At 37.0% G+C, this 14,109-nt stretch overlaps 1 protein-coding gene across 1 annotated transcript in view; it reads left to right on the forward strand.

Moving 5' to 3' along the window:
* NBAS (NBAS subunit of NRZ tethering complex) overlaps window positions 1-14,109 on the forward strand; it is a 336,980-nt gene that overhangs the window by 137,149 nt on the left and 185,722 nt on the right. Inside the window, exons 24-26 of the mRNA XM_060168734.1 lie at window positions 3,387-3,572; window positions 4,891-5,064; window positions 11,432-11,565. Of these exons, the coding sequence (XP_060024717.1) occupies window positions 3,387-3,572; window positions 4,891-5,064; window positions 11,432-11,565 (494 nt within the window). The remainder of the gene's footprint in view (window positions 1-3,386; window positions 3,573-4,890; window positions 5,065-11,431; window positions 11,566-14,109) is intronic.

Below are 14,109 nucleotides of genomic sequence, written 5' to 3' on the forward strand. Positions count from 1 at the left end.
GGGAGGCTGTGCATGTGTGGGGACCGGGGTGATGTGGGGAATCTCTGTACTTTCTGCTCATTTTTGCTGTCAACCTAAAACTGCTCTAAAAAAGAAAGTCTGTTAAAAACAAAAACAAAGTTAGCACTTTCTGAAATATGATTTTTTTAAGTCTAATTATAATTCCTAGACATCCTGATTTCTGTTTTAGTGATCAAGAATAATTATAAAGATTTGCTGTGCACCTGAAACTATTACAAAATTGTTAATCAGCTGTACCCCAATATAAAATAAGAAGTTAAAAAAATGAATAATTATAAAGAAAGGAAAGTGATTTGGGGATGCTTTATTTAGTTGGCTGTATACTCTTTCATCTCTTTGATTTATTTAAAAACACTTATAATAGGGGTATTGTTCTTTAGCTTCATTTTATGTATTGACGTTTCATGTGGCTTATGCTATAATCAAAGTGGTATCTGGCATAGTTTTATCTTTTTCATTTTTACAGGTTAAACTGATGTAGTACTACTTCTTCCTTAGCGCCTATAAATGGCTTTTGGAAATCTTGTTTGTTGGTTTAGGAAAATGTGTACATATAGTGGTGAAATTTATCTATTGGGGACTTGCGGTATATGGTATAATTCTGTAAGTTGTTAACAGAACCTACTTTAAGGTGTCAGTAATTTGATTTTCAAACATTTTTACTTCAGTGGTTATTTTGGAAAGCAACAACATCAAAGTTGATATTAGAAACACAGATCTGGATCGCAAAATTGGTTGAGTGTGTTACAAATTGCTAATGTACTATGTGTTCAGACTATTGCCCAAAGTTGTGCTTTACATATCGCGTTTCTTCATACTTTCTGAGATTTTCTGAGTTTTTAAGAACTTGGTATACAAGTAGATGTGGCTTTTCCGACATTAATTGTCCTTTTGTTGAGGTATTGCCGGATCCCTTCCCTTTTGCCTCATGCCTTATCTACCTGTAGTTTCCTCCCTTATTTTTATTTGCACCACTCTTTTCAACTGAACATGCAGTTCTTCCTTTTTCACCTCTTCACCTGTTAATCTGAGTCCTGGAAGGGCTTTGGGTGGATCTGTGATATCGCTTGGCATTTTTTCTTTGTGCTGCGTGACTGTTTCCTCTCCCCGTTTCCTCCTTTCCTCGCACCAACGCTTCCTTCATCAGTCTCAGCAGTGATTTTGCTTTGTATTTCATGGTGAAAGTTGATAAATCACTTCCATTTGCCCTACTCTTTCCAGTTTTCCCACAGGAAGAGGTCCCTCTTGCATTCTCCTGAACTTCTTTCTTTACCCGTACCCTGGATTCCACACCGCCCCCTGCTCGGGATTGTTCTAGCAGTCATTTTTTCTCTCTCTCCTGTATCTTTAACCTCTGGTCTATTACCCCCCTGCCTTTTTTTGGACGTAAAAAGTTCAAATCACTCCTATTTCATATATATATATATATATATATATATATATATACACACACACACACACACACACACACACACACACGTATATATATATATACATGAAATAGAAGTGTATATATATATATATATATACACATGTATATATATATACATGTATATACTCAGAGACTTATATATATATATGTATATAAATTAGAGCCATTTTCTCCCTAGCTTCCGTTTTATCTGTCTTCTTTCCATCGCAGCTCAGCTCAGAGGTAGCCACTCTGCCCTTTGCAATCACTTCCTCAGTGTTTGTTTACTCCTCGTTTCCCTGGTGTCTGGCTACTCCTGTCACTCCACGGAAACTCCATCAGTAAGGCTCCCTGCTCGCCTTTTAATGTCAGATCGCCTTCATTTGGTGTTTAACAACTTTGTCCTTTGACACTACTGCTTCCTTTTCCCCGCAATCTCTTCTCCTTAGGCTTCTGTGATGTCATTTCGCTTTCTTCATTGTCTTTGTCTTAGTTGTTCATGTTCCTCTCCGCAGTGTGGCTCAGAGTCTTTGGCTTGTCCCTTAAATATTGCTGTCCCCCCAGGGGGCTATTCTTGTCACTAGTAGAGAGTCTTCTGGTATTAGTAATTGCAGTTCTCCTAACTAGTCTGCTTACTTTCAGCCCAGTCCATTTCCAGTCCATTCATATTTCATTTGTCATTCATTCAATAAATACTGAGTATTCTTTCCAAAGTGTAAGTCTATTATGACATGCCTCAGCTGAAAATCCTTTAAATTTGCATTTTGGGGTAAACTGCAAATTCCTTAGCTCAGCAAACAATGTTCTTTTTTATCTGGCCCTTCTCTGCTACTCTAGCCTTGTTTTTCATCACTTCACTTCATACCTTCTTTTCAGTTTATGGAACTAATCGTACTTCCTAACATTCATGCATCTCTGCCTTCCATGCTGTTCTCCTGCGCTTCTTCTTTCTTTACTTACTAATATCCACTGATGCTTTAAAACCCATTTTAAGTGTTCTCCCCTCTGGGAGACTTCGTGACTCTCCGGTTGGGCTCCTTGCCCTCTTCTTTGAGATCCCAGGCACCCTCACTCCACTTCAATCATTAATTTACCAGATTGTGTTTCCCTACAAGATGGAGACATCTTTGAAGGAAGAGACCTCATCTTATTCAGTTTTGTATTCCTGACACTTAGAATGGTGTTCAGTTCATAGTAGGTTCTCAATAAATAATTGCTTTTCTAGGAGTAAGGGAGCAAGTAAGGAGAAGTATAAGGCACTGGGGGTTAAGGCCACGTTAGATGATTTTGCTGTCAATCAGAATATGTCCATTTTATAAACCTGATCAAGTGATGGGAGTGAAATTGCTGTGTATTGAGCATCTGCAGAAAGATTATTCTTTGTTTTGTTGTAAGGGAGGTCTAAATAGTTGCATTGGGACAGAGAAGGTTGAATTAATCAGTTAATCGTTCAGCAAGAGTTTATTGAATGTCATCTATAGGGAGGACTTGTGGAAGGAGAGGTACTGTACAGGACTATGGAAGCCAAGCATTCTTTTTGGGGCAGAGTGGCATAGTGAAAATAGGTTAATTTGACATTATCACTACCTAGCTATGTTTTTTTATTTTTATTTTTTTCCTGCTTGTTAATGTTCTGAGAATTAAATAGACAAATATATGTAAACAGCTCAGTAAACTGTAATGCTCTACAAATTGAAGATGGTTGTCTTTCTTTTATTTTTATTTTCAGTATTTCTTGGTGATTATTTGATTCTTTTGGGACAGTTTGGTGCTAATATATTTCATAAAGAAGTCTGATGTTTTTGTACTGAATAAAAAAGTATGTAGTAATGCAGTTTTATATAAAATGATTGTAAGGATTATTGCTAGATTCTATACTAGAGGCTTTTACTTTAGAATATATGGAAAAGAAAGATATAATACTCAGAGACTTACTATTGCCTTTCCATTTTAGGTTGACTGTGCATTGTCACTTATTCGACTTGGAATGGAGCGGAATATTCCTGGTTTGCTGGTTCTCTGTGATAATTTGGTTACTCTGGAAGCATTGGTTTATGAAGCAGGGTGTGATTTAACCCTAACCTTGAAAGAACTCCAGCAGATGAAAGACATTGAAAAACTAAGATTACTGATGAATAGTGTAGGTTTTATTTTAAAACTTTCTTTTTAACTATTCTATATGTACTTTGATTAATATGTGTCTCAAAGCCAAAGATGTAGTGTCCTTCAAACCAGAGAACTTAGTCAATAAAGGAAGGTTTCTTGACTTAAAAAAAAAAAAATCAAGTTTTATGAATAAATTACTGAAGGCATCCAGAACCACTTTGGCTGGTTTTGTACCTTCTTTGCCCTTCATCCATAGTTATCTGTATATGACTTTCTTTCCCCCTTCTAGCGAGGCATATTTAAATTAGCTGTCATTCTCGTAATCATGTTTCTAATCCTCACTTTGTTAAAATTCCCAACTACTTGTATATTCAGATGATTGGCTGGGTGGTTGTATGAAGAAAACATCTTGGCTTCAGGGTTTGTATGTGAAGGAGAATTTGCCTGGCCATTCTTAGATTTTTTTGGGGGGGGGTCACTCGGGGTGGGGGGAGTACAGTCTCCAAAGTTAGGAACCGATTTCTGCTGAGCCCACTTTTCCTCTCTTTCTCATGCCTCTCACCATCTTTTTTTCTCTTATCAATCCCCCTTTTCTCTTTCCCTCTGTCCCCACCTTCCTTTTCTCTTACTAATTTCTTTTCCCTATGATCCACCCAGTGAAAATTGAGTTGTGTTACATGCAAGATGCCTCTTAAGAGATTCAGGTGTATCTCCTGGGATAAAGATGAGAAAGGATTGTATAATTTCAGGGATAATGAGTAAGATTATGTGTGTCATTTGGAGTTTCGTGAAGGTGGATGTGAAGGGGTAAAACAAACAGAAGAAGAGGAAAAGGGTGGAAGAGAATCTGGGATTTCTCAAGTGACTCCTTTCTAGAGCTTCTTTATGCGTATCTCTCTCTGTTCTTTTCCCTTTCACATTTTCTGTTGGCCTATCCCACCCCCACCCCCACCCGCTAACTCTTTTTACACATACACATACATACACTTTTGAGGTAGAATCTCTCTTTGCTCTGGAAGACCTCAGGACTGAGCAGCAGTAGGAGTAATAGTAGCAGCAGCGTGTTTGTCTTACAGAGCTGGGCTTAGGCTGTCATGACCTAGTACCATGTACCATGGTACTAGGGTGGTCATGGTACTAAAGAGATGGATCACAGTGCTCTTGCTGCTGTTGGCTCTACCAACCCCAGGCAGAAGGTGAGTCTCCTTGTGAGGCGTGAATTGGAGTATGTTTTAGAAAGTGTTGGGCTTTCATTGTTTCACACGAGTCTGATTATTCTTGAGCTTTAACTTGTCTGTTATTATCAGGTATTTAATTTAACGTGTGTTTGTTTTGGTGAATTACATTTTCAGTGTTCTGAGGACAATTATGTGACAAGTGCCTACCAGTGGATGGTTCCCTTTCTTCATCGTTGTGAGAAACAGTCTCCTGGTGTGGCTAATGAGCTATTAAAGGAATATTTAGTAACTTTAGCTAAAGGAGACTTAAAATTTCCCCTGAAGATATTTCAGCATTCCAAGCCTGATGTAAGTAGAAACTTTAACATCTTAAAAAATCTCTGTACTTTTTTCCCTACAGAATTAGGTTCTGTTTACAAATTTTTTAATACTAGGCTTTGCAAGTAATTTCTCTTTAAACAGAAGAAGTAGTTATCATTTTATTCTTTAAAAATGTTTTAGCAGTTTAGTCCAAAAATTTTTTGGAAGTTTTTAAGATTATGTTTACCTTGATTGATTTACTCCAAAGTTTGTTGACTCTTTACTACCTTGTGGAAACTGGCAATACCAAAAAGACTAATAATTGAAAGGTATTGAATTCTTACTATAGGTAGGCACTTTACAAGTGTTAACTCATTTAATCCTTGTAACAATCCTATGATGTAGATATTTTGATTATATTACTGTTACAGGAAAAGAAAATCGTGATACAGAGTGGTTAGGCAATTGCCCGGGGTCACAGTAAGGAGTGGAACCTTGGGTTCAAACATAGGTTTTCTAGTTTCCCAGCTGTGTTCTTAACCATTATGCTTTACTGTTAACACCAGTAGAAGAAGAAGAAAAGACTTCTACCCTGGAGGACCTTCAAAATATTTGTTAAAATTTTTAGGATCCCATAAGGAGATCTTATAATTATTCTTAATAACTCTTATATTTGCTGAAGACTGACCTATCTGTCTATCTTCTATCATCTATCTATCTATCTTTTCTATAGAAATCAAATAGTTGTTCAGATTTACTGGTGATAAATCGTTTTGTTAAGTGCAGGTTACTTTTGAAATGTAAATAACCTCTTAATTTAACCATAAATCAAATATACTGTTTCAAGGGATAGTGGCTCCCTTTCCATTGGAGGGGACTCAAGCAGAGTGGCGTAGTCACTCGAGGCACTGACTTTGTAGTGAGAGTTAAAGCATTAGGTTGGGATTCAAGCAGAAGCATTGAAGGCCCCTTCTAATCCTAAATTCTAATTGAAAGTACTCCTTGTACTAGCCTTTGTTAGCAATTTGATGTCCTCTAAGGTATATGGTCATAGACCATTATAATCAAGCTGAAAAGGAAAGCATTGCTTAGTTAATCTCACACATTTTTTGGTTTCTGGAAGGGCTGTCTGTCAGAAATATCTCTGTTCATTGGCTATTCAAAGTTTTCCATCTTCTCATAAGCAGTTTCCACTTAGTATTCTGATTTTAAATTTGGCGTGGTTTACCATGAGCCGAGGGCGGGCTGCTTATGACAGCAGAATGCTATGTGAGAAGCAGGATGGGTTGAATATGAATGTTTTATGAGGAAGAAAGAAGTGACTTTAAATTCTTCGAGTAATCTTGTTTGTGATCCTTCTTCCTTACAGAGTCTTGTAAATCCTTTGTATATAGTCAGCTTTTTGTTGTTTTTACTCGGTAATTTATCATGTGCCTTTTGAATAAAATATATAGCCATTTGCCTTTCTTGACATATGTCAAAATCAAAGCAGAGAATAATGGTGTTGCTGGGCTCTTCCTTTCCAATCCACCCTCTCTATTTCTATCGATGTTATCTTTCCACAGCACAAATTTGATCATGTCATGGTCTACAGAAAATCTCTGGTGGCCTACCATTGCCTGCAGGGTAAATGTTGGCGTGGAAGGTTCTTTGCGGTCTGCTTCTAGTCTACCTCTTCAGCCTCATTTCCCTTCATGAATGCACTGGTTTGCCCACACTAACTTTTCACCTCTTGACCCTATCAGGTTCTTTCATGCCTTTTTGTGTTCTGTGAGGCTATTTCCTTTGCTTGTGATAATCAGACCCCTTTCCTTCATTTAACAAATACCTGCCTACCCTTCAGGATCCTGCTGTCCAAGACTCCCTCTGCTGTGAAACCTCTGGGGACTTACCTGTGCTAGGGTGGGCCTTGTAGCTGCCTCTAGAATAATGCATATCTCACTGTGCTCTCATTGCTTGTTCAAGTTTGTCTCTCCCTCTCTTTGCTTCCTGGGTCTGTCCGCTCTGTCTCCGGTGTCTGTACTGCCAGGCACTAGCGCGGTGCCTTGTAGCGAGCAAGTGCTCCGTGCGTTCGGGCAGGGCAAAGGAAGGAGTGAATGATTGACTCTGGGTTCATTATGATGCTTTAGATCACTTGGTTACATTTATTTGCTGTGCTAGGATTGTCCTTGGAGCATTGTTTTTATTTTATTTTCCTTGACTGTTCGCGAAAAGAATTTACCTTGGATCTGCCATGAATCGTGCACAAGGTGTTTTTAGTGCTCTAAAGGGAGCCGTGATTTCTGTATCCAGCAGCTTAGGTTAAGGTGTGCTGCATTAACAAATGACCTTGCAATCTTAGTAGTTGACAACAGCGAACGTTTATTTCTCACAAGTGTCGTGTAGGCTGTGGTTGGGCTTCTGCTGTGTTCCATGTCCTGTTCATTCCAGGACTCAGGCTGAAAGAACAGTCCCCTTTTCTAACTTGTGGCACAGGAAAAAGAACAAAGAACCACACAGTGGCTCTTAAAGCTTAGCTCCCAGTGCCTCAGATTACTCCCTCTCACATTTCACAGGCTGAAGGCTCTGTGGCCGCACCTGGTGTTAATGGGGCAGGGAAGAACAATCCTCTACTAGAAAGAGGAGCGAATAGTGGGAACAATAAGACAAATACAAATTTGTCTTTTCAACTATCTCATGTGTTTCAAACTCTTCCTCTCTTTTATAACATCCTGATTTTAAGCACTCATTTCTGATTTTAAGCCATTGCTCTTTGCTTGAATCCCTCTTTGGGAAGTGAAACTTGTGAAGTAACTTGGGCAAGTCTGGATAAAGATGACTTGGGAATAAAATATGCTACCTTCTCGTATCGTTTTCTGTCTTTTATACTGTTTTTTTTTTAAATGCATTTGTGCATCAGAACTATATGGATTAAAAAGAAAACAATTTTCTAGGCCCAACCCAGGTATAATAGATTAGAATTTGGGGGAATATGGAATATGCCACTCCTGTTTTTACTGTTCCCACCATTCTCCTACGGTGAAGGTCACTTTAATCTGATCGGGTATTGAGCTGTTTCAGGTTTCAAAAAGACTGTCCTATTTCCAATTCTCCCGTATTCCTAGGGTGTGGTCCTTTGGGAGTCCAAATTAGAAGTATTGAATACTTACTAGGCCCTTCTGCTTGTAGATACCAGACTGTATTACAGTAATGGGGACAAATGGGGAAGTCTCCTTAACACTGTAAACTCTCAGCTGCAATTTCCTGTTGGCCTACTTTGGGCCCGCACTCCTTAGGAAATTGAAAAGTGCCTCCAGGACTGTGCTGTTCAGTATGGTAGCCACTAGCCATGTGTGGTTATATAAATTAAAATATAAAATTGAAAACTGTTACCCAGTCTCACTAGTTTTCTGTGCTATTCCCAGTATTTGACAATTACAAACAGTGCTACAACGAGTAACCTGTTTATATTTATTTTGTATTATTGGCATATCTTCAGGGTATATTACTGCAAGGGGATTCCGGGCTCTAAAGGCAGGGTTGTGTTGGTATTACCACATTTCTCTCCAGACGGGTTGTTCCAATTTACATTTCCACCAGCAATGTATGAGCATGGCTGTTTCTCCACAACTTTGTAGACACAATTTGTTGTCATATTTAAAAGATTTTGCCACCGTGATGGGTGAAAAATTACCTTTCTGTGTTGTTTTAATTCGTACGTCTCTAAACATGAGTGAATTTGAGCATTTTCCCATATATGCTTGAGGGGCATTGTCGTCTTTGTGAACCGTCCATTCCTGCCTTTTCCCCATTTTTCACTTGGATTTTTGTTTCTTTGTGCCTTAACTTTTAGAAATTCATATATATTAGTGTAATTAGTCCTTTTTCTGTGGTTTCTATTGTGAATATTTCACCCAGTGGGTAGGTTGTCTTTTGACTTTGTTTATGGTGTATTATGTCATGCAGAATTTTTTACAGTTTATTTTTTGTGGAATCAAATTGAGCAATTTTTTTTTAAATTGCTTCTGTATTTTGAAACATGGTGGAAAACCTTTTCCCATTACAGGGTTAAAGAAGAAATCACTCATGTTTTCTTCTAGTACTTGTATGCCTTTATTTTTATGTTTAGACCCCTAATCTATTTGGAGTGTGTTCTTTTGCAGGGTGTGAGATACGGATCTATTTTATGTTTTCCCTTATGCTACCTAGTTGTTGCAGCACCATTTATTAAAAAAGTTTATCTGTACCTGAGTGATTTGAGATGCCACCTTTGTCATATACAAAATTTCCATTTGTTTTGAGTCTAATTCTAGAGTTTCTCTATTGTTTTATTGGTCTGTTTGTCCATATACTAAGTACCACACTGTTTTAAATTATAGAGATTTTATAGTCTGGTATGGGTAGTACTCCTCTGTAGTGTTTTCTTCCCCCAGTTTTTCAGAAGTTATTCTTGTATATATATTTTTTCTATCTGAACTTTAGTATAATGTCCAGTCACCCTATTCAAGAATAGGGGACATCATTGTATTTGTTCAGATCTTTCTTAGTGTCTTTCAGGGGTGTTTAAAACTTCTCCTTATATAGGTTTTGCACATTTCTTGTTAAATCTATTCCTAACCACTTAATTTTCTGCTTACATTACAAATTGAGTTTTATTTACCCTCATTTTCTCTAACTTTATTGTTCGTGTATATGAAAGTTACTGATTTTTGTATGATAATTTTCAGTGATTCTTTCACTGTTTCATTGATTTCTTTTGTTGCTTGTTTCTCTGGGGTTTCCCAAGTATTCCAGCTTAACATCTGTTGTTCTTTTTCTAGTTGTCTACTAGTGCATAATTTTAAGACCCTTTGAAAGAAATTATGACTTTGTTACATTTTACCTTGCTATGCAATATGGGAGATAATTAGCAGCCCATGGTGGGGAAGGTTTATTGATTTCTTGGAAAGTCCTAAATGGGCCCCCTTCTGTTAGCTTGAGGTGGGACAAATGATGGTTTAATAGTGACCACTGAGATATTAGTACAGGAATAATGAGAATAAAAGGAAGTGTGTCTTACTATATGAAGTTGGACATCTGTAGAGAGTCTGATAGGACAACAGTGAAAAGTATCTTAATGTGAGCTTTATGATTCACGTACACAGTAGAGTGTATTAAGAAGGATATGCTGAGTGGCATAGGAAGAGAACGGAAAGGTGCCATGGGAGTACAGAGAGGAAAAAGAATTCATGTAGAGAGTCGTATGAGGATTTATCCATTGGACCAGCAGTTAGCAAGTATAAGCAAGAGACTCTGGAAATCTGGGGAAGTCCAATTGAAGTCAGCCAAATGGACATAAAACTGGAGTATTCGGGAGGTTTTAGAGACTAAGGTTTTAAGAAGTTCCTCGAGAAGACATTCCAGGTAGGAGTAGAATAAGACAAGGGGACGTAATCAGACTAGTGATATGTTTAGATAAAGGCAAGTTATTTAACCTGAGTGGACTAAAACTTTGAGCAGAGAGGTAGTGATTCATAGCACTGGAAAAGTGGGTGGGCACCAGGCCATGAAGGAGCCTGAGTGGAAGGCAAAAAGCTTGCTCTTTACCTTTCACGCTGAAGGTCTACTAAAGGGTTTTGAGCATGCCTGATCAAATAGGGACTCTAGAACATTTAACTTTCAAGCGACACTTCAGCGTCTCAGGGAGGGAAAGACAGGAAGCAGGAAGATATCATAAGCATTCTACATGTATTAATTTATTTAATCCTCACAACAGTGCTATTAAGAAGATGTTAATATTCCAGTTTTATAGATGAGAAAAACAAGGCACAAATCTGTTATTTTTATATCCAGAAAATACTTTAAGAATGGGTCTCTGTGGTTTGCAATGGGAAAGTGACCCCCAATAGCCATTTTTCTGCATCAGAAATATGGAGTGTATTTTGGGATATGAATATTACCGCATTGCAATGCGACTTCTTTCGAATAGAATGTCAATACTGTTGTGTTAAATGACTAATACATAATGCACACTGAAAAATAGTAGGTTTGAACATCTCTGAATATTAGTTAAGGAATTTTATATATTTTTGTGATTGAAACACATAAAATTTGGTTTTAGGGTTAGAAATGTTGTTTTTAATGAATTGCCTTTTTAGTTCACTGTGTTTCTTCTATCTACTTTATCTTGAATGGGTCATGAATTGAAGAATCTGTTTTCAGCAGATGCATATCTTATGGGTACAAATTTTCTTTTCTTGCTGATTCTGTAATTAAAATGCAATTTCGTTTAGAATAATTAAAGACCCCAAAAGTCTGTAAGCCAAAGAAGAACCAAGATTTGTTTCTGTGACTGATTAACTGCGCTATTTAATATTCTATTGACAGTGGTACTGGGATATGGCAAAATTGAATGTAAATCTATTGACATTTAGCACAACATGCTTTATTTCTCTAGTTGCAGCAAAAAATCATTCCTGATCAGGACCAACTGATGGCAGTAGCACTAGAATGCATCTATAACTGTGAACGAAATGACCAGCTCGCTCTTTGCTATGACTTATTAGAATGTCTGCCACAGAGAGGATATGGGTAAGAACCCACAGTGTGCCTTTGTTATGGTTGTGTCTTTTTACTCTAACAGTTAAAATGAAGATGTTGCTTCTCTGAATGTTCATTATAGAGAATTTTGGGAATATAAAGAAGAAAATGAGATCACGCACAAACCTGTTGTCTCGAGATAGACACTTGTTTTTCTAACAGTATATAGGACGTCACTATAATTTCGTTAACCTTGATAATTATCCATTAAAAAGCAAGCAAGAATATCACTACCACCACAACAAAAAGTACCCTCTTAAGTGGATAAACAGTGATATCTCTTTGTTTTAAATTGTGTTTCTAATTAAGCTTTTTCCTTATTTATGGGCTAGTTGTGTTTTTTCTATGAATTGTTTGTTCTTGGCCCTTGCCCAGAGTAAAACTTCTAAGTAATAATGCATGGATATACATACCTCATTTAGTGGTATGCAAATCAGATTATATTTTCTCTTTGCAAGTCACATAACAATCATTCCTTTAATCACTCTTTTAACACACAGTACATATTATAAATTTCATATCTGGAGAAGTTAATAACAGCACATGGAAAGGCATGAAAACTGAATGAAAAATCGGTGGGGCTGTTTCTAAGCCTTTGTGACTACAGCTGAGTCACGTAACTTCTATGGTCATCAGTTTCCTCATTTGCAAACTCAGGTGTTTAGACAAGAAGTCTTCCTCATGCTTTGGTTTTCTTCTTCTCCTCTCTTTTCCTTCCAAGGAAATTTTTATTTTTGTGTGTGAAATGAATGATAGAAGTCACGTGATTTTGCAACCCAATGTGAAATAATTGTTTCATGTAGTCATTAATAGAATTGAAATCAGGTGAAAAATTGACGGGGACGGGATATTTGCATGGTACCAAAGTATTACCTTTAGCAAATATTTTTTTTTGGGGAATTGCAAAGGGGAAATTGACCTTTATAAAGTCTAAGTCTCACTGCCGTCACCTTTGATCAAGTTATCAAATATGGCATCACTTACAATCAGGCAGCCTAGCCATACGTGCCTCCTGGTGAGAAGCAGTATGAAGTAAAATTACTTACCCTGAATCTAATCAATCCTTTAAGCCAAACTTCTAGTTTACAGTCAATGTAGGGAATAAGAGAACAAGTTAAATAACACCATGAAGAAAAAGATAAATACAGACTGTGAGATATTCTACAGGTCATATTGTCTTTTCACTTTGAAAAGTCAGTGCCATGGAGAAAAACAAATTGGTGGGGATGAGGAGGTGCTATTCCAGAATCATGAAGTCCAAGGGAACATGATCCCCTTCTAATTTTTAACCATACAGTAAATAATGTATGTACTAGTTAAAATCAGGGTACAGGAAGACTTGTAATCGGTAAAAAACTATTGGTTGCTCTCCTTCCCCATCCTTTGATACCTGTCTTCTAAAAGTAAGCACTCATTATAGATCATGCTTTTCTTCTTGACTTTGCCTGCCTCCTTTAAAATATTGTGCTAACGTTGCTATTTATTGATTTTACAATTTTAGATGATTATTGACTTCCTTTCATTGAAGCCTACCCTTCCCCCATACCTACTTCTCTTAACCATTTTTTTCAGTGTAGTCAAAGTGGTATTTCTATCATTATGATTATGTATATACTGTTTACACAGAGCTGGGTATGATTATATTTCCTTTTTATGCAACTTTTTGCTTTTCGTGGATTGAATAATTTCCTTTTTTGTCGTTTTTTGTTTCCATTTACCTCCTTCACTCTTCTGACAGAAGTGTAAAATTCCTTTTCAAGGTCAAAAATATCTAGTAATCTCTCCTTTCTCTTTTCACTCTATGTCTCTCTCTCTCTCCCTCTTACTTTTGAAACATCTTTCTTAGAATTGTCTTTTCTCTTCCTTTGTTATGAATTGTTCTCTACTCTGCTGTGCAGCATTCATCCTTGGACTTTTGTTTGCGTCTCTCTTGTGTTGCATATTGCATTTCTGGGATTATCTTTTCCTTTCTTTACTTATTCCCTTATTTTGATGGAACATAATCTTGAATAGCTTCCTGTCAAATATTGCATGGAAGCATGTTTATTTTAAGACTATCATATGTCAAAAAAATATCATAATTGCATCCTTACACTTGACGGAAGGCTTGGCTGTGTATGGAATTGTAGGTTTCTGATCCTTTTCCTTGTGAGTTTCGAAGGCATCACTCTTGTCTTCTCCTTCCACTGTTGTTGAGAAGTCCAAGGCTATTCTATGGCTTTTTCCTCCCCTTTTTGGAATACTTCAGTACCTTCCCTTCATTTCTAGTGTTCTGAAGTATCATAAGGATGTGTTTTATTCTGAGTCTGAATTTATCATTGTTCATTTAAATCGTGTATTTCAACCTGGAAACTCATGTCCTTCAAACTGTTGGGAAATTTTCTTACATTTTTTTCCTGTTAAGTTTCCTTGATAAGTTTATTTGCATGTCCTTTTTTCTCTATTTTTGCACATTTTAAATTTATTTACTGCTCTTTTTGTTCTTTTTCCCATGTTTTGATCTTTTGTTAAGTGATCTGGGAGATTTCTATAGTT

The sequence above is a fragment of the Lagenorhynchus albirostris genome, chromosome 13 (assembly GCF_949774975.1).
Source record: "Lagenorhynchus albirostris chromosome 13, mLagAlb1.1, whole genome shotgun sequence".
Lineage (NCBI taxonomy): Eukaryota > Metazoa > Chordata > Mammalia > Artiodactyla > Delphinidae > Lagenorhynchus > Lagenorhynchus albirostris.